General features: G+C 47.0%; 1 protein-coding gene across 7 annotated transcripts in view; it reads right to left on the bottom strand.

Moving 5' to 3' along the window:
* Positions 1 to 19,147, bottom strand: part of susd2 (sushi domain containing 2) — a 170,892-nt gene that overhangs the window by 45,337 nt on the left and 106,408 nt on the right. For all 7 annotated transcript variants that reach the window (XM_078226974.1, XM_078226972.1, XM_078226973.1 and 4 more), the window contains one exon: positions 16,960 to 17,056. In XM_078226974.1, the coding sequence (XP_078083100.1) occupies positions 16,960 to 17,056 (97 nt within the window). The remainder of the gene's footprint in view (positions 1 to 16,959; positions 17,057 to 19,147) is intronic.

Here is a 19,147-nt window from a genome sequence, read left to right as displayed (position 1 = left end):
CGGTGTCCCGCCAGAAATCTTCATGCAATGTCTCAGATTGTGCATACATGCAGCTGCTGCTGCTCAAGCAGAGCAGCCCCTGTACCACAGGTACTCCTCTTTCCCTCCTGAACCGTGACATTCCTACTGGAGTTCACTGTTCAACCTCTTGGACTGCTCGTTTAAAACATGCATTTCTAAAGCAGGCTGTAGAGTCAGGTCCTTTTGATTCAGTCGCTTCTTTCGGAGTACATCGTTTTTCTATGTCCTCTGCCAACCGATCTCTAATAAATTCATCAGGAAACTCTCCAAATGCACATTTCCTGCTCAGCCCCTCAGTGTGTCATGTCGGATTGATTGATTTGAATGGTTTCCGATTAGCAGAACGGTAGTCTAAAATTATGTTTCAAAGCGGGGAGAATATTACTTTGGATTTCTGTAGGATAATTGCAGAGTCCTCTTTCCTAAACTTCACCATCGCTGGCAGTCCTGCTAAGTTCAGCAGAGTATAGGCTTGAACCTTTTTGGTTTATTCAGACAGCGCTGCACCACAGAAGATGATCCATTCCTGCTCAAATCTGCCCCAGTTGTCCGCCACTTTCTCATCAAAGACAAGCGGCTCAACGTTTCGAGGTCCCTGTGCCAACCCTGACGCCGCACAGCTCTGCATGGTCCGTTAGGTCAACAACTGCACAAGGGACTTTCAACAAACGGGAGATTCATCAACTAAACATACAAACTCTCATTAACCATCTACTCTATCTGAGGTCCCAGGTAACCTTGCCAAGCTCCACCCCTCCCTCACGCTCCACATGACCACATCATCACATTGTCATGCGATGCCCGGGTCTATAGAGCCCACCCCAGGAAACTACCTCAGGGTCATGGTAAGCTCAGAGGCCTGATTGATAGCCCCCTTTTACAGCCACCTGCAAAACATGTGTGGGGCAATTCTCCCAACCTGCTCTGCTGCTCCAACAGTGCAACGGGCCTGGAGACATCAGCAGAGGCCATTTAGCAGGTTCCTAGCCGGGCACCACAGCCTCTGTGCGATTCTTGGGGAAGGATTTCCGGAGCCGTCAGCACCGTGCTTAAATGCCAGTCCCAGACCCACTAACATTATCCCTCCTGCCAGGAGTGGTTCACTTCAGCAGGGTATACAACAGCCCCCCACTAACGCGGAACTGGTGGTCGGCCTTGCTGGAGTGAAGGGAGGCCGTGGAGGCTCTCCCAGGGGGTAAGAGGGAGGTGCCCCCTAGTCATTGCCAGCGGAGCAGTGCCAGCCTGGCCCCCGGCACTGCCCAAGGGGTAAAGTGGCAATGTCCAAGGGGCACATTGGCACTGCCTACCAGGTATTGGGCAGTGCCTTGGGGGCAGGGCCAGAGGGGTGGGGCCTATTGGGGGGTGGCCTAGAGGAGGATGATCGGTGCACAAAGGAAGATAGTTGTAATGGTTGAAGGTCAATTATCTCAGCTCCAAGACATCACTGCAGATGTTCCTTAGGGTAATCCCAGGCCCAAACATCTTCAGCTGCTGCATCAATGACCTTCCTTCCATCATAAAGTCAGAAGTTAGGATATTTGCCAATGATTGCACAATGTTCAGCACCATTCGCAACTCCCCAATACTGAAGCAGCTCATCTTCAAATGCAGCAAGACCTGGACAATATCTAGGCTTGGGCTGACAAGTGGCAAGTAACATTTGTGCCACACAAGACCATCTCTAACAAGAGAGGATCTAACCATCACCCCTTGACATTCAATGACATTTACCATCGCTGCACCACCCCCACTATCAATAATCTGGGGATTACCATTGACCAGAAACTGCACTGGACCAGCAATATAAATACTGTGGCTACAAGAGCAGGTCAAAGGCTAGGAATCCTGCAGCAAGTAACTCACCTCCTGACTCCCCAAAGCCTATCCACTATCTACATGGCACAAGTCATGAGAGTAATACTCTCCACTTGCCTGATTGAGTACAGCTCCAACAACACTCATGAAGCTCAACACCATCTAGGACAAAGCAGCCTCTTTGATTGCTACCCCTTCCACCAACATTCCCTCCCTCCATCACCGACAAACAGTGGCAGCCGTGTGTACCATCTACAAGATGCACTGCAGGAACGCTCTAAGATTCCTTCGGCAGCACCTTCCAAACCCATGACCACTGCCATCTAGAAGGACAAGGGCAGCAGATACATGGGAATTCCACCACCTGCAAGTTCCCCTCCAAGCCACTCACCATCCTGACTTGGAAACGTATCGCTGTTCCTTCACTGTCACTGGGTGAAAATCCTGGAACTCCCTCCCTAACAGCACTGTGGATGTACCTACATCTCAGGGACTGCAGTGGTTCAAGTAGGCAGCTCACCACCTGAAGGGCAATTAGTGATGGGCAATAAATGCTGGCCTCACCAGCAATGCCCACATTCCGTAAAATGAAATTCTAAAAGTAGAGAGATTGCAGAAACTAAGCTTGTTCTCCTCAGAGCTGAGAAGGTAAAGCAGAGATTTAATAGAGATGTTCAGAATGATGAGGGGATTGGTAGAGAAGTTAAAGAGAAACTGACAGGAAAAATGAGATCCAAAGGACACAAATTTAAGATAATTGTCAAAAGAGCCAGAGGGAGGATGAAGAGATTGTTATTCTTTACACTGTGAGTTGTAGTGAAATGTATTGTCTGAAAGGATGCTGGATGCAGATTCAGTGATAACTTTCAAACGGGGTATAAATATATATTTGGAAAGCAACAATTTAGCAGCACTGTGGAGGAAGAGCAGGGGATGGGACTGTCGCGATATTATGTGCTTGTCATTTTAATGTAAAGCTGCTCAGCAGAGCAAGGGTCAACATGGGACTGGAGAATATCATCACCCACAGTATGGGCGGCACGATGGCACAATGGTTTGCATTGGTGTCTCTCGGCGCCAGGGACCCGGGTTCGATTCCGGCCTCGGGTCACATATCTGCGTGGGTTTCCTCCAGGTGCTCCGGTTTCCTCCCACACTCCAAAGATGTGCGAGTTAGGTGGATTGCCTCTTAGTTAGTGTCAGGGGGCTAGCAGGGTAAATACATGGAGTTAAGGGGATAGGGCCTGGGTGGGATTGTTGTTGGTGAGGGTTCAATGGGTCGCATGGCCTCCTTCTGCACTGTATGATTCTATCCTATGATGTATAGAGTCACATGGTAATAGACTCAGAGAACACTCCGGAAGCAGACTAGCGGCATGGAAGCAGCATCATGCATGACGCTAACCTGGGAATTGTAAATAGTCAAAGACTACCAATAAAGGGTTCATGTTTAAACATACAAGTCTCAAGATCTCATCATCTAAGGAACCCACATTACAACAGGAACTACTTGGATAGTTCTTTTAGAAAACTGTCCATGAAGCTTTGCACAGCTCCTCTTTGCGCTGTGTGATTTTATGGTTTAGGTCGCAATCAAGCAGCTTTTCTACTGTTGAAAATCTAAAAGATAAAACCTCAACATTACTTGACAAAGCACAAGAACAAAATAGCATACTGCATTGGCATTTCTTTCTCCCCATCCCACTTCCTCACCCCTCATGTCAGTCCCCAGATAGGCCAATGCACCCATAAAGGGGGCAGAACACTTAACTTCCCTACCTGAGATCATTGGCGTGGCTTTGGTGAACCCCTAGCTCAGGGTAGAGGCTTGTGCAAAGAATGAGGGGAGAAACAAGGGCATGTTTTTGGCTACTGGAAGGAACTTACATGCTGGAACCATCGGGTGCAGGAACCGTCCCACTATAACACTCAATATTTAAACTCAGGAGGATGATGAGGGAACTTTGAATCAGATGGTTTGGGTTTTCATAGAATCATAGAATCCCTACAGTGCAGAAAGAGGCCATTCGGCCCATCAAGTCTGCACTAACCACAAGCCCTCCCACCGCTATCCCCATAGCTCCACGTATTTACCCTGCTAATCCCCCTGACACTATGGGACAACTTAGCATCGCCAATCTAACCTGCACATCTTTGGACTGTGGGCGGAAACTGGAGCACCCGGTTGAATGGACGGCTTCAAAATCTTGAAACTAGAGCCAATTTTCCTTCTCATGGTTTCCAGTCAACACAAAAGAGGACTGCATCAAGTCTCCAGCCTCTTCTCCCCCCACCCCAGAAAGTTTGCAATGGGATTTGAACAAAGAACAAAGAAAATTACAGCACAGGAACAGGCCCTGCTGCCCCAGACTGAACTAAAACCAATATTTGCACCAGTATCATCCTCAGATCAAGGAATCCAGGAATAATCTATCTGCCTCCATGTTAGATTATGGAGAAGTAGCAGGGCGCAGGAGAAAGAGCAGGGGAATGGACTAACAGGACACATCTTGCAAAGAGCCAGCACAGTTGGTACAATGGGCCAAATGGCCTCAAGCTGTGCTGTATCATTCTATGATGACATGATTAAAAAATAGGTAATATCTGTCACTCATACGCATGTAATAAAGAGGCTGCAGTGAAAACCATCAACGTATCTTCAACCTGGGGATTTCAGAAACAGACAGAGGCAAAGAAACAAACATGTAGTCCATGTCAAAGGAATGGAGACAGAGACTGTGAGGATTATGATTAAAGAAAAGTATCTCAGATCTTTTGAAGACTGGGCCCTGCATCAATCAATCCGGTACACTGCCAGCCTACTTTGTTCAGTTCTTAATGAAACTTGTAACATGCCAAATCCATGAGGAATGCCTGTGCCACACAATACCACTTGCTTAGACTGCCAAACACACAAAAGTGAGTTTTATGTGGGTAAGGATTACCTGCACCCGACTGAAAAGTCTGTCAGCACTGCGCGGACTAGGAGCCCAGTGGCTCCACAGTGATAATACGATGGAGGCAACATTCATTGTTTCAGAGTGGGGCCTCAGCTTGCAGGAAATCCCACCCTCCAGAGATACCAGCCAGTCGGACTGAATGACAGCTCTATAGTCTCAGTAGCTTCTGGATCAACTGGTGGCTACTACTGGAACTACAGGCAGTCCGCAAGGGTGAGGCGTGCGATGGATCCCAAACTTCAATAAGTGGATTTTGCATGGGTTTGTCTGGCCAGGGGAGGAGGGGTATTATGGAGAGGGGGTGAGGGGGATAAGGAAGAGAGCCTTAAGTAGTCATTATTTGTCCACTTCAGTGCATCGATAGGTGGGATGGTCATAGATCGATATGGGTGGGATGATGGCACATTGCCTATCCACCAAAATATGGGAGACAGGTTGAGGGTAGGGTGGGAAGGCAACTGGCTTACATCCCGTTGCCGCCCTCCTGCCCCCCCCCCCCCCCCCCCACCCCTCCAACCTCTCCCATTGCAAATACACTGATACAGACTAAATAATTCACCCCATTATTTCCCCATTAGGGAACCCTAGGTGGAGGCTCCAAGAACCACAGTGCAGGATCTAAAAAGGACAGAAAGGAAGATAAAGTGAATCCGTAGGGTGCATTTGGATGATGCAAAGTGTGAGGCTTAAAGATTACAGATTGCAGGTGAAAAGAATGAGTGAGGGAGGCAAGGAGTTACACAGCTGTAGTCCAAGGCAGAATGAGCTGGAGGAGATTGTGTTATGAATCTTGATTTCAATACAGGGAGAAGGAAAAGGATTGAGGATGTGGTGAAACCAAAGAGGGAATGGCCCAGTGGTGAGCAAGCTGTAAAGTTGACCTCCCCCAGTTACAGAAAAATATACAATCCCTTTTCCTGCCTGAAGTGGGAAATTTCTAACCAGTCAATAAGGTTTTTAAACAGAATATGTTAAGACACTGACAGGACTACCAGCAAAGAGTTAAATGATTTTTGAAACATGTTAAGAAGCTAACAAGAGAAATAGTTTACACATATGCAAATGCAATAAGATAATTAAACAAGTAATTATGATTTAAAACATATATGCTGATAATTTAAATGTATTTTAAGTATTGTATGAATCATTGATCACTTTAGCAGAAAGCAGTTTATCGCAAGGAATGATGGTAAAGGCGAATAGTTCAGAGCCAAAGGCCTGGGAACCTCGTCGTTAGTGAAAATTCACATCAGAAAGTTTCTTATGTGGGAACACATATCGCAACATTAATGAATAGGTTTGTTCAGTGTCTAGACTGAGGATAGGGATGTGCCCAGACGTAGGATCACTTGTCTATACAGTTTGGCAATGATCCGGTGGGAACATCCACTTTGACCCCTGTAGTAAGCATCTAGGGTAACCAGGCAACAAGGAAGTGACTTTAACCAAGATGGGAGTTGGCGTCTGGATTAATTGGACAAATGAGATATCATTATGCTGGATGGTAGAATGCAATTGGTTGGGGTGAATGTCAGGGATTATTATTGATGTGTGTAATTAAATGTAATTGATTTTAAACTAATATAAGGTGGGAATGATTGATAAGAAAAGCTATAATTGATCTGTTTTTGATTGTATACATCGGATTCATCAGAGAGGTTCTGTCGCTCTATCTCAGAGCTACCCTTTTGGTGATCTCCTTGCAGCTGATGTTGTTTCTCTTTTGAATAAATGTTATGGCTTTATACAGAGGTATCTGCCTCATGAGTTTTGTACTGTCTCGATTTACCCCGCAACACTGCCAATTGCTCTATTTGTGGGAGGTCTCGTGGCGCAGTGGGTAGCATCCCTGCCTCTGAGCCAGCTCTGGGTACGAGTCCCCCACCCCAGGACTTGGGGGCAAAGGAAAGTGCATTTACAGCGCGGCCAAACTGAATGGCAACCTGAAAAATCCTTCCAATGGCTGTGGTAAGCGCGGGAGAGACTCCTGGTCAGCCATGTTTAATGTGGAGTGGCACTCCTCAAGCTATAAGCCTCCAGTGACAGACAAGTGGCCTCTTCCAGGAATAACTAGCTATGGATGCAGGTCTGCCTTGTGCACCACTAGTCGTGGGGAGAGAGTTGGAATTCTATTTGAGACCCTCTAGATTTAGATATTTAAAGTATTGTTTAATTAATTCCAGTCAGTGTTCCTTGTGGCGCACACCCTGGCAAATACTACAGTCCAACTCATTGATACCGCAACAAACTTTGCCACAATGGCAGTATGATCAATAGTTTTAATAGTGCTGACACACACTCCTAGTTTGGCCTCAGCCCCGTACGGAAGTTTTAAATTGATGACTCTGACAGGGTAGTGAGTGGAACTACTTCCTCTGATGGGAGAACCTTGAACAAGAGGGTCCAGGTCATTCAGAAAGTTGTCAGGAAGCACATCTTCACTCAAAGAAGAACAGAAATCTCGAATTTTCATCCCAAAAAGCTGGTTAGGCTTGGGGCCGATCGAAAATTTGGAATCTGAGATTGATAAATTTTGGTTTGACAAGGATATTAAAGGATGTGAAGCCATGGCAGGTAAATGGAGTGAAGATACAGATCAGCCGTAATTTAATTGAATGGAAAAACAGCTGCAAAAGACCTACTCCAGTCCCTGTGCTCCTAACTAAAGAAATCAACTTTGTTTTACAACAGCTAAAGGACTTCCAATTACAGCCTGGCCTTGCGATAATTCAATGAGTATTTATGCCAGTGGGTGAGTTTCCCACACACATTTCAGCCATGCAAAGGCAGATTCTTTGGATTTAAAGGTGGGGGCAGACCAGAATCTGATTTTTTTTATTGGTACCTTTCGTTATTTTAATTCTAATCAAAAAAGCCAATACAAATTAAGACCAATCAGAGTCCCCACATGAGGGACAAACCAGATCCAAGCTGACAAGACAAGACATTGGGGGCGATTCTCCCCCAAAAATTCTATGGGTGTGATTTTTCGGACTCGCTCCGTTGTCCGCCCCTCACCCACTCCAATTCCGTGGCAGTTGGAGCGGTAGAATTCTGGTGTAAGTGTCAAATACATGTAAAAACTGGAGTAAATACTGCTGGATTTTTCAATAGGAGTTTCAAAATGAATCTCCCACACTCTGTGCACTGAAAAGTAGTGCACGGGGCCTATTCCCGCTGGAGAGGCCAGCAGCATAGCGCTGAGCAGGCCACTGCGCTTGTACTGATCTGTCAGCACCAATTTCTGCACATGTGCAGTAGGCCCACACTGCCGGCCTCCAGATTGCTGGTCAGCTCGATCGCTGGCCAGCCCCACGACCCCACATCGCCAGCCGTGCGACTCCCCGCATCCCGATTGCTGATCCCCCAGATGTGTCCGGGCCAGCCTCGCCCCCCCCCCTTCCTCCCACTTGCCCCTTGGGCAATGCCTGAAGGCCCAGGTTGGCTTTGTCAGGCTGGCAATCCCCACTCTGGCGGGCCCAGAGATTTCAGTCCCGGGCCCGCTAATGATAGTTAAAATATATGGTAATAAAGATTACCATAATTTATGCAGGTCGGCGCTGGAAATCCGGCTGCCAGAGACTCGCAGAGTCCATGGTGCCCAACGGGGGGCCCGTGAAACGGCCTCTGCCCGTGTCTCCCGGCCCGCTGCATTACAAAAGCAGCGCAGCGGAACGGGAGAACTGCCCCCATTGCATCCCATCATGGGCTGGATCAAACAAGATCCACGTGACAGGATGAGGCATTGCTCCCCCTCCCCCTTTAGTAGAGGAGAGATGGTGTTCATTGCTGGCCTCAATAAAAGCTGTTAATTTATTTGTCACCAGTAGGCTTACATTAACACTGCAATGTAATTACTGTGAAAATCCCCTAGTTGCCACACTCCGGCACCTGTACAGCGGGTTCACTGAGGGAGAACTTAGCATGGCCAATGCACCTAACCAGCACGTCTTTCAGACTATGGAAAGAGCCCAGAGCATGCGGAGGAAACCCATGCAGACACGGGGAGAACGTGCAGACTCCGCGCAGGCAGTGACCTGAGGCTAGAATTGAACCTGGCTCCCAGGCGCTGTGAAGCAGCAGTGCTAACCACAGTGCGACCGTGCCACCCAGTTTAATGGATTTTGGAGCCTAGCTTTCCTCTAATCCAACATGAGTTTGAATTTGGAACCAGCTATAGAGGTTCTTTAATGCTCAGAAGCAAGACAAGCAGCAGACAGGCTGATCAACCAATCAGATTGAAGAATTCTCGCAGGCAGCAAAGCAGGGAGCAAAAAGTAAGGGATATAGTTCGCATTTGTCACTACAGAATGTGAAAGAAAGATTGTGACATACGGGTAGGATTAAAGGAGGGATTGAAACATCATAAACGCACTTTAAAAAATTGAAATTATTTACAACTTTAAAAATCATTCACTTTTTAAATATTCTGCTGATGGAATTACACTCTGCATTTATATAATTAGGTTTCAGAGCCAGGGAATAGCGATGATTTAGTACGCTGTTAAGAATTCAATTACTCCTGACTAAACAAGACTTAACAGCTGAATTGGTTTTGAAAAGAAGAGAAGTCTGTAAAATTTGAAGCTCTTGTCAAATCAGTGATTCGGCGCTGAATGCATTTGTGAAGACTGCCACAGTTCACTATGTGGAGAAGCAGACTGTGGGTGGCACGGTGGCACAGTGGTTAGCACGAGTGCCTCACAGCGCCAGGGACCCAGGTTCGATTCCTGGCTTGGGTGACAGTCTGTGTGGAGTTTGCACGTTCTCCCCATGTCTGCGTGGGTTTCCTCTGGGTGCTCCGGTTCCTCCCGCAGTCCAAAGATGTGTGGGTTAGGTGCATTGGCCATGCTAAATTCTCCCTCAGTGTACCCAAACAGGACGGTGACGATTGAGGGATTTTCACAGTAACTTTGTTGCGGTGTGTCTGTAAGCCTACTGTGACTAATAAATGAAGTTAAAGGGGATCACGGAGAGCAACTTCTGAATTTCCGCGTTAAACTGCGCATATGCGGATGCCTGAAGTTGCGGTCAGTCTTACGCAGTGGTATCAGCAAGGACTGACATCCATCACTATATCCACAAATTCTTCTCAAAGATAATAGGGCAGATTAAAAATCAAGGACCTCTACCTATTCTGGGTTCACAGGAGACAAGTCTTTCAGTAACCGCCCCCCTCCCCAACAACGTGTGGAAATTCACATCCCACCTCCCCCAAAAGATCCATCGACAACATCCTTTTGTTAAATTCTGAATCATTTCAGTTGGCTTTGAACAAAGACAGGGGCTATTGTTTTAACTTTGTTTGAGAATGTACACAGACCACATCAAATTGACAGTCCCCTGTACACGCCATGTTTTCAGGTTTCCTTTCACTGACATCTATCCATAACGGGAGACAATCTTCTTCCGAGAGTGCAAGGCATCGAGAAACCTTAAGTCCACTCCCTTCAAAGCAAATTATCACACGGTGCAAAGCTTCCTCTGCCCCGCACTCCTGTGTCCTTTCACTCTGAGAAACAGTGAAGGACATTCGATCGGGTTGATAGAGAGAAACTATTCCCTCTGGTGGGGGAATCCAGTAAGAGTTTTAACAACACCAGGTTAAAGTCCAACAGGTTTATTTGGTAGCAAATACCATTGTTGGAATCCCGAACAAGGCAGCATTACTTCAAAATTAGAGCTAAGATATTCAGGGGTGATGTTAAGGAAGCAAGAACAAGGAAGCAAGGAAATAGGAGCCGGCGATGGCCTGGTGGTATTATCGCTAGACTATTAATCCAGAAACTCAGTTAGTGTTCTGGGGACCCGGGTTCGAATTCCACCACGGCAGATGGTGAAATTAAAATTCAATAAAAAAATATCTGGAATTAAGAATCTAATGATAACCATAAAACCATTGTCGATATGGGCCAAACGTGGGGAATTGGGAATAGCTTAGTAGTTAAAAAAGGATGGCATGGACAAGTTGGGCTGAAGGGCCTGTTTCCATATTGTAAACCTCTGTGATTGTCGGAAAAACCCATCTGGTTCGCTAATTTAGGGAAGGAAATCTGCCATCCTTATCTGGTCCGGCCTACATGTGACTCCAGAGCCACAGCAATGTGGTTTGACTCCCAACTGCCCTCTGAAATGGCCACTCAGTTGTAGCAATCACTATAAAGTCAAGCGCAACTAGGGATGGGCAATAAATGCTGGCCAGCCAGTGACGCCCATGTCCCACGTATGAAGAAAAAAAATCACAGCCCATTGAGTTTGCTCCATCATTCGATACGATGGTTGATCTTGGGTTTAAACTCCATTTTCCTACCCATGCCCTATTTCCCTTAATTCCCCGAGAGATCGAACATCGATTTATCCCACAGCCTTCAATGTTTTCAACAATGGAGCTTCCACAACCCTCTGGAGTAGAGAATTCCAAAGATTCACAACTCTTTGAGTGAAGTAACTTCTCCTCATCTCAAACCAACATTATTGGCCTCTTATCCTGAGACTGTTCCCGACCAGCAGAAACAAACTCACCATCCAACCTATCAACCCTCTTCAGAGTTTTGTAGGTTGCAATGAGATTGCCTTTCATTCTTCTAAACTCCACAGAACATAAGCCCAAAAGCACTTTTTTTTCTTAGAAAGCCGGCTAGTGGAAATCCGGAGCCCTCTCCCCAAAAAAGCTGAAAAGGTTGGAAATCTTAAACTGGAGAGATTTTGGTTAGGGAAGTGTTAGAGAACCGAGGCAGGTGGATGGAGTGAGGTAAGATGCAGAGCAGCCATGATGTAACTGAAAAGGCAGGACAGATCCAAGGGGCACAAAGACCACCCCCTATTCTCCGTGTTCCTGACACTGCATTCCTCCAATTCTGACTTCTTCTGCAACCCTGACTGACCTCTTCCGCCCCCACCACTGCGTCCCACTCCCGATCCCATGTTCATGTTCATCTGCACGGCTTCCCTCAGTGGCAAAACCATGTTAGCCTGCCTGGTCTCACCAATGTTAGAAATATGAAGGAGAACCTTGGGAGTGACCTGCTTTCCTTTATCATAGCAGCGGAGTTACTATGGAGGAAGACCACCTCTCTCAGGCCACCTCATAGAAGTTACCAAAATGCAAATCCTCTCAGAATAGCCAATTCAAATCAAAAGATACACTGCGCCCAGTGCACCAATGAGAGGAATTTCCCTCTGGGACAGGATTTTCCTGGCCTGGAAATACTGGCACCGGCTGATGCCCCAACTCTGTCCCCGACACCTGCAATTTTGGCCGAGGGGGGTTGGAGGTCAGCAGAGCTGCCCACTCCCACAAGGCGGGCAGCCATTTAAGCTTAGAACCTTGTTAATTGTAGGTAATGTAGGCCAGCTGGAATTTTCCAGTCAACTTGCAGTTTCCCAACTAAGTTCAACCCACTTGGAGCAGGCTCCCGGCAGCTGGCTGGGGGTCCAGAGCTCTTGGGAGGCCTTCCCTGCCTGTCTGGACGCGGTTGTAGCCACCCTGTAGAAGAAGTCCATCCCGCCACTGGTGGCCTGGCTGCTTTCTCTGTCTTTCAGATAGATTTTATTGAACAAGTCACTGAAACAGCACCTTCCGATTGAAGAGCTCCCTCAGTCCCTAAGCAAATGCTGTAGTCAGGTTCTCCTCTGAAAGCTGGAAGGCCTCTGATTGGCCCTCCGTCTTTGAAAGCCTGCCCACCACTCTCAATGAGGCAGGAAACCTGTTTTAAAGTTTATTTATTAGTCACAAGTAGGCTTACATTAACACTGCAATGGAGTCACTGTGAAAATCTCCTAGTCGCCACACTCCAGCGCCCATTCGGGTTCACTGAGGGAGAATTTAGCCTGGCCAATGCACCTAACCAGCACATCTTTGGACGGTGGGAGGAAACCGGAGCACCCAGAGGAAACCCACGCAGATATGGGGAGAAAGTGCAGACTCCGCACAGACAGCGACCCAAATCAGGAATCGAACCCAGGTCCCTGGCGCTGTGAGGCAGCAGTGCTATCCACTGTGCCACTGTGCCGCCCATCGTCTCCACGCCAATCAAGGGAAGAGCGGGGGTCACAGTCAAAATTACGGGAAAGTGACTGGTACCCCGGGGAGGGGGGGTGGTGTGGTTTGGGGCCCAGAAACAATTCACCCCCTATTTGAGGTAGCACACTGATCGCACTATTACTAAAAAGACAAACAGCTATTTACAAAACACTGTGAGGGATTGTTGTAGGATTTAGAGGCAGATTTCCTCATTGCCGAGAAGGAAAAAACAATTTAAAACTTTCAAATCTCAGTGAAAAAATAAATCAGTGATACTGGCACCAGTAACGCTGGAGTTCCATGTTAGGGATATGAACCCAATCCAGACACGTTTTGCTGCTTTTTCATTTTCAGGAGTGTTGTCCCCTTGAATGGAATCTATACTGGAAAACTAAACATGACAATTACACGGCTATAACTGAGTCGCTCTGGCTTCCTGTTTATTTAAAACCAGACCAAGGTTCACAATCTGAAGGGCAGGTGGACTCCATTAGTCATGCTGTCTTCGGTGGCAGTGTGGCCCCTTTTAGGGGTGATCCTCCGTGGGTCACGTGACCAGGTCAGAACCAATGGAACGCGAGCGTGTGAACATGGACCAATCGGTGCATAAGATTTTGATGGGTATAGATAGAGTGAATGCAAGCAGGCTTTTTCCGCTGAGGCTAGGGGAGAAAAAAACCAGAGGGCATGGGTTAAGGGTGAAAGGAGAAAAGTTTAAAGGGAATATTAGGGGGGGCTTCTTCACGCAGAGAGGGGTGGGAGTGTGGAATGAGCTGCCGGATAAAGTGGTAAATGCGGGGTCACTTTTAACATTTAAGAAAAACTTGGACGGGTTCATGGATGAGAGGGGTGTGGAGGGATATGGTTCAAGTGCAGGTCAGTGGGACTAGGCAAAAAATGGTTCGGCACAGACAAGAAGGGCCAAAAGGCCTGTTTCTGAGCTGTAATTTTCTATGGTCCTATGGTTCTATGGAACAAAGAACAAAGAACAAAGAACAGTACAGCACAGGAAACAGGCCCTTCGGCCCTCCAAGCCTGTGCCGCTCCTTGGAAGCGAAGGTACGCATTCCCGGGGCTGGAAGGCTTCAGTTGGGAGCCAGGACGTGGTTGGGAGTAGTTCAGTTTTGACTTATCCATGGGCTCCCCTTTCCAACAGTCAGAGGAGCTGTTCAAGTAATTACCTAAAATTACTAAAATTATTTTTGTATCTTCTTCCAGCTGGACTTTCTCTTGAAGGTATGCATGAAGTAGTTTAACCAAATTAAAGTACGAATTCTTCTGATGCCCGTTTCACGGAAAAATAATGAGAATTAATTGTGATGGGGGCTTGTTATACTTTTGATGAGTAGTGTAAAATATACATTAATCATTGAGGCATTTTGTGAACAGATAAATTATGCAGGAAAATTGTGGTGGATCATCAAGGGGTCATTAACTCATTGGTATCGCTTTGGAAGATATTACAGACAGCTTTGCTTTCTTAATTCTTTCATTAAGTAATGATGTGGAGATGCTGGCATTGGATTGGGGTGGGCACAGTAAGAACTCTCACAACACCAGGTTAAAGTCCCACAGATTTATTTGGAATCACTGCTCCTTCATCAGGTGAGTGTTTACCTCATTAAGTAAGAGTTAAATAGCTCGCTTGCTTGTTCCACTGGTATCTACACTGCTCAGTAAAGTTCCAGAGTTTCAGAGGCCAAGAAGGCCTCAGGCTCAATCTTTCCCAGCAGTTAATCTCAATCACCATGTGGCTGATCCTTAACCACTCCATAAAACTGCCTAGCAAGCCAATCTGTTCAGGATTAATTATGGATAGGCAACAAATGCTGGCCAAGTCACCAAGGTGCCAATTCCCACAAAAGAATCAAGAAAATTAAAACTGGGGAGTGTTAAAGCACCCTCTGAGTCAAGGCAGGAGAGTCAACAAAAATATCAGGCGGACATCTTTCCCTGAATTGCTCTCCAGTTGCTTGTATTCCATCAAAACAGAAACAGCCTCTCGACACCGTTCTGTCATTCATGCCTTATCTGTTATTTAGTTCCATCGACATGTACTGATTCCATGTGCCTGAAGACCCCGACCTCACAAAAATCTAACCGTCTTCAATTAACCTTGCCGGTAACAGATTGTGGGGAAGGAAGTTCCAGATGTGGAAAGAAGTACTTTCTTACATCACCCCTGAATAACCTGGCTCTAGTTTAGTTATTCCTCCATGTTCCGGACTCTGCTAAGAGAAGAAACAGTTTTTTCTCTCTCCACCCTATCAAATCCTTTATTTACCTTAACCACCTCACTGCGGTCTCCTCTAAATCTCCTATACTCAAAGGAATACAAGCCCAGTACGTGTATGCAGATGTTGACTGAATCCCCTTTGTCTCTCCAGCTCCCTCTCTCCTCCTTTAGGATACTCCCAGGGGCGGCACAATGGCACAGTGGTTGGCATTTCTACCTCATAATGTCAGGGACTTGGATTCGATTCCCAGCTTGGGTCGCTGTCTGTGCGGAGTTTGCACGTTCTTCCCGTGTCTGCGTGGGTTTCCTCCGGGTGCTTCAGTTTCCTCCCACAGTCCGAAAGACGTGCTGATTAGATGGCCTGGAGCTCAGCTCCTGCCTCTGCGACTGGATCCTGAACTTCCTAACCCACAGTCTGAAATCAGTAAGGATAGGCAACAACACCTCCTCCACGATCATCCTCAACACCGGTGCCCCACAAGGCTGTGTCCTCAGCTCCCTACTATACTCCTTATACACCTATGACTCTGTGGCCAAATTCCCCTCCAACTCTGTTTTCAGATTTGCTGATGACACCATCGTCGTGGGTCGGATCTCAAACAATGATGAGACTAAGTACAAGAACGAGATCGAGAATCTGGTGAACTGGTGCGATGACAATAATCTCTCCCTCAATGTCAACAAAATGGAGATTGTCATTGACTTCAGGAAACGTAGTGGAGAATATGTCCCTGTCTGCATCAATGGGGACGAAGTAGAAATGGTCAAGTTTTTAGGTGTCCAGATCACCAACAATCTGCCCTGGTCCCTCCATGCCGACACTATAGTTAAGAAAACCCACCAACATCTCTATTTTCTCAGAAGACTAAGGAAATTTGGCATGTCCGCTACAACTCTCACCAACTTTTACAGATGCACCATAGAAAGCATTCTTTCTGGTTGTATCAGAGCTTGGTATGGCTCCTGCTCTGCCCAAGACCACGAGAAACTACAAAGGGTCATGAATGTAGCCCAGTCCATCACTCAAACCAGCCTCCCATCCATTGTCTCTGTCTACACTTCCCGCTGCCTCGGAAAAGCAGCCAGCATAATCAAGGACCCTACGCATCCCGAACATACTCTCTTCCACCTTCTTCCGTCGGGAAAAAGATACAAAAGTCTGAGGTCACGTACCAACTGACTCAAGAACAGCTTATTTCCTGCTGCCATCAGACTTTTGAATGGACCTACCTCACACTAAGTTGATCTTTCTCTACACCCTAGCTGTGACTGTAACACTATATTCTGCACTCTCTCCTTTGCTTCTCTATGAACGGTATGCTTTGTCTGTATAGCGAGCAAGAAACAATACTTTTCACTGTATACTAATACATGTGACAACAATAAATCAAATCAAAATTCATTGGCCATGCTAAATTTTCCCTCAGTGTACCCAAACAGACGCCGGAGTGTGGTGACTAAGGGATTTTCACAGTAACTTCATTGCGGTGTTAATGTGAGCCTATTTGTGACACTAATAAATAAACTTCAAACTCAAAATCTACTTCTTGTCACCTAGCTTTTGGCCACACTTCCTATTGTTTCCTTCTCTGGGTCACTTGTAGACCTCATGTCGGATTACACTCCTGTGAAGCATTTTGGGATATGTTAGACGCAATATAAATTGACCATATTGTTGAGTGAGGTTGAGATTGGGCACAATTGATTAGGCAATTGGCACATTTTGGGTTGGCGCATAAAGAGGTGCCATGCGAATGAGCAGAGAGGAGGTGGTGCCCACAGGGTAGTACCCCAGCATGAGCCACTTCTTTGGCAGAACAGGGAGAGGGAAGGAAAGAGCAAAAAGAACATGCAGGAGATGAGAAACACCAACAGTTGAAGTGCGTCACAAAACCATAACTCACACTTTCAAACGCTTTTCGTTCAGGCATAAGATCACTCCAATTACAACCAGGGAGAACACAGCGAGTAAAGTTCCTATCACGATGCCCAGAATGTTCTCTGTAAAAAAAAAAGTGACGTTAAAAATTACTCCATTCATACGTTTCAAAGATTCTTGTCACTAAAAATAATTCAAGTGCCTCCTCAAAATACTGACAAACACGAGCCAACACATTGGTTCTGGTAAAGATATGGCTCATTTGTGTCCAAACACTTGGGGGAACAATGTTGGATTGTTTCCATTTTTATGAGTTTGCGGGTGGTGAGGGGCTGGGGGGGAAGTGGAGGCTTTCCTCGGGAGGGAGGGAGGTTTCCATGGGAGTGGGGGTGGTGGTGGGGGAGACATTCCATGGATGGGGGTCCATGTTTGTGAGGGGGCAGGAGTGGGGGTGGGGATTGGAGAGGCCTGTGGTGGTCGGGAGGGTGGAGTTTCATGGGGAAGTGCTGGGAGGAGGTCCACGGCCTGGGGTGGGGGCGGGGGGGAGGGGGGTGGGGGGGGAGGGGGGCGGGGGGGTAGCGGGGTGGGGGGGGAGGTTGGGGATTGGCAGGGAGGGGGCAGGCACGGGTTGTGTGGGAGGTGAGGTGTTTTTATTTTTCTAATCAGAATGCCCTTTTGAAAAGCTAAACCCGCCCTACCAGAGTGATGATATGGGACCCAATCCTTAACTCTTTATTGACTAAGGGGCTAAAAATCTGGTGGAGAAAGCCATCCTTGGGACTGATGGCTTCATTCCGTTTCTCCCACGCTGCTGTGCCACTCTGACGAAAAATAAGAAAATTCTGCCCTGTGTTTCTGTAAGGAGCCAGGAGGCCATTAAAGCACATCCTGAGAGGGCAAGTCTGGAGTCGGAGTCTGAGGGTCTGGCAGCAGTGCCTCAGGAAGTTCGATGACCTCAAAGAGGTGGTCCAGCTCATTGAAGGCATCGTGACATGTCATCTCCTGCTCACTGCATCCTTTGCTCAACTCACCACAGACCCTGCACTAACCCAGCGGCAAGCGCCAGCAGTCAGCATTCATAGCTAAGATTCAGATACTACACCTCACTCTCACGCACCTTCCAACACTCAGACTCACACCCAGGCCCTGTTCCTTATACACGCTGACAGCAATACATCCATGGAAGCCACATCACCAAACACATTCCAACCCACTCACTGACATTCCTCCCTCTCTCTTAAAGGTAAGGGGACCCATCAAAGAACAGAACAGTGCAGAATTGAAGGTGATGGGGATGCCCACATCATCTCAAACTTCTGGAAGCGGCAGTGCTCATGGGGGTTGCTATGACAGAGCCCACTACACCCATTATCACAGAGAACATTCGGGATGCTGCCTTATGGACCTATTCAACCCCCAACCTATCCAAACCATTCTATCTGCCATTAGGTGCGAGCTGCAGATGGTGTAACTATGGACATTATGTTTTCCACCCTGATGCACTTCCTTCGCCCCAGTACTCTTCAGGTTGGTCAGGCGAGGACTTTATTCCTTGGAGCGTAGGAGAATGAGAGGAATATTTTATGAGGTTTACGAGGTTTAATTATTGAGATTTAATTTATTGATGTTTATAAAATCATGAGGGACATAGATAGGATGAACACATAGTCTTTTTCCCAGGGAAGAGGAATTGAAAACTAGAGGGCATTGGCTTAAGGTGAGAGGGAAAGATTAAAAAGGGACTGAGGGGCATTCTTCACACAGAGGGTGGTGCGGATATGGAATGAGCTGCCAGAGAAAGTGGTTGAGGCAGGTTCAATCGCAACATTTAAGAAGCATTTGGATAACTACATGGTTGGGAAAGGGTTAGAGGGATATGGGCCAAATACAGGCAATTGGGACTAGCTGGGAGGGCACCGTGGTCGGCAGGGACTGATTGGGCCGAAGGGCCTGTTTCTGTGCTGTATTGCTCTATGACTCTCTGACTTTATCTGTAAAAAATGCTTCCAGATGCCTAAGAGCTGACACCTGGGCAGCCACTGCAGCCTCATCAGGGAGGGCAAGAACTGAAACATGCCTCTGAAGAACAAGCCCCATTACTTGATCTGACAATTATAATCGCAAGCTCAGATCCTGGCAATGCGCGAGCCTTAGGAGGATGATATAGTGTCAGGATCTGCACACACTGAATCACACGAGTGATCCACAGCCTG

Source organism: Mustelus asterias, chromosome 13 (assembly GCF_964213995.1).
Source record: "Mustelus asterias chromosome 13, sMusAst1.hap1.1, whole genome shotgun sequence".
NCBI lineage: Eukaryota > Metazoa > Chordata > Chondrichthyes > Carcharhiniformes > Triakidae > Mustelus > Mustelus asterias.
The sequence above is the reverse complement of the archived record's forward strand: the minus strand, read 5'-3'. Positions and strand labels throughout refer to the sequence as shown.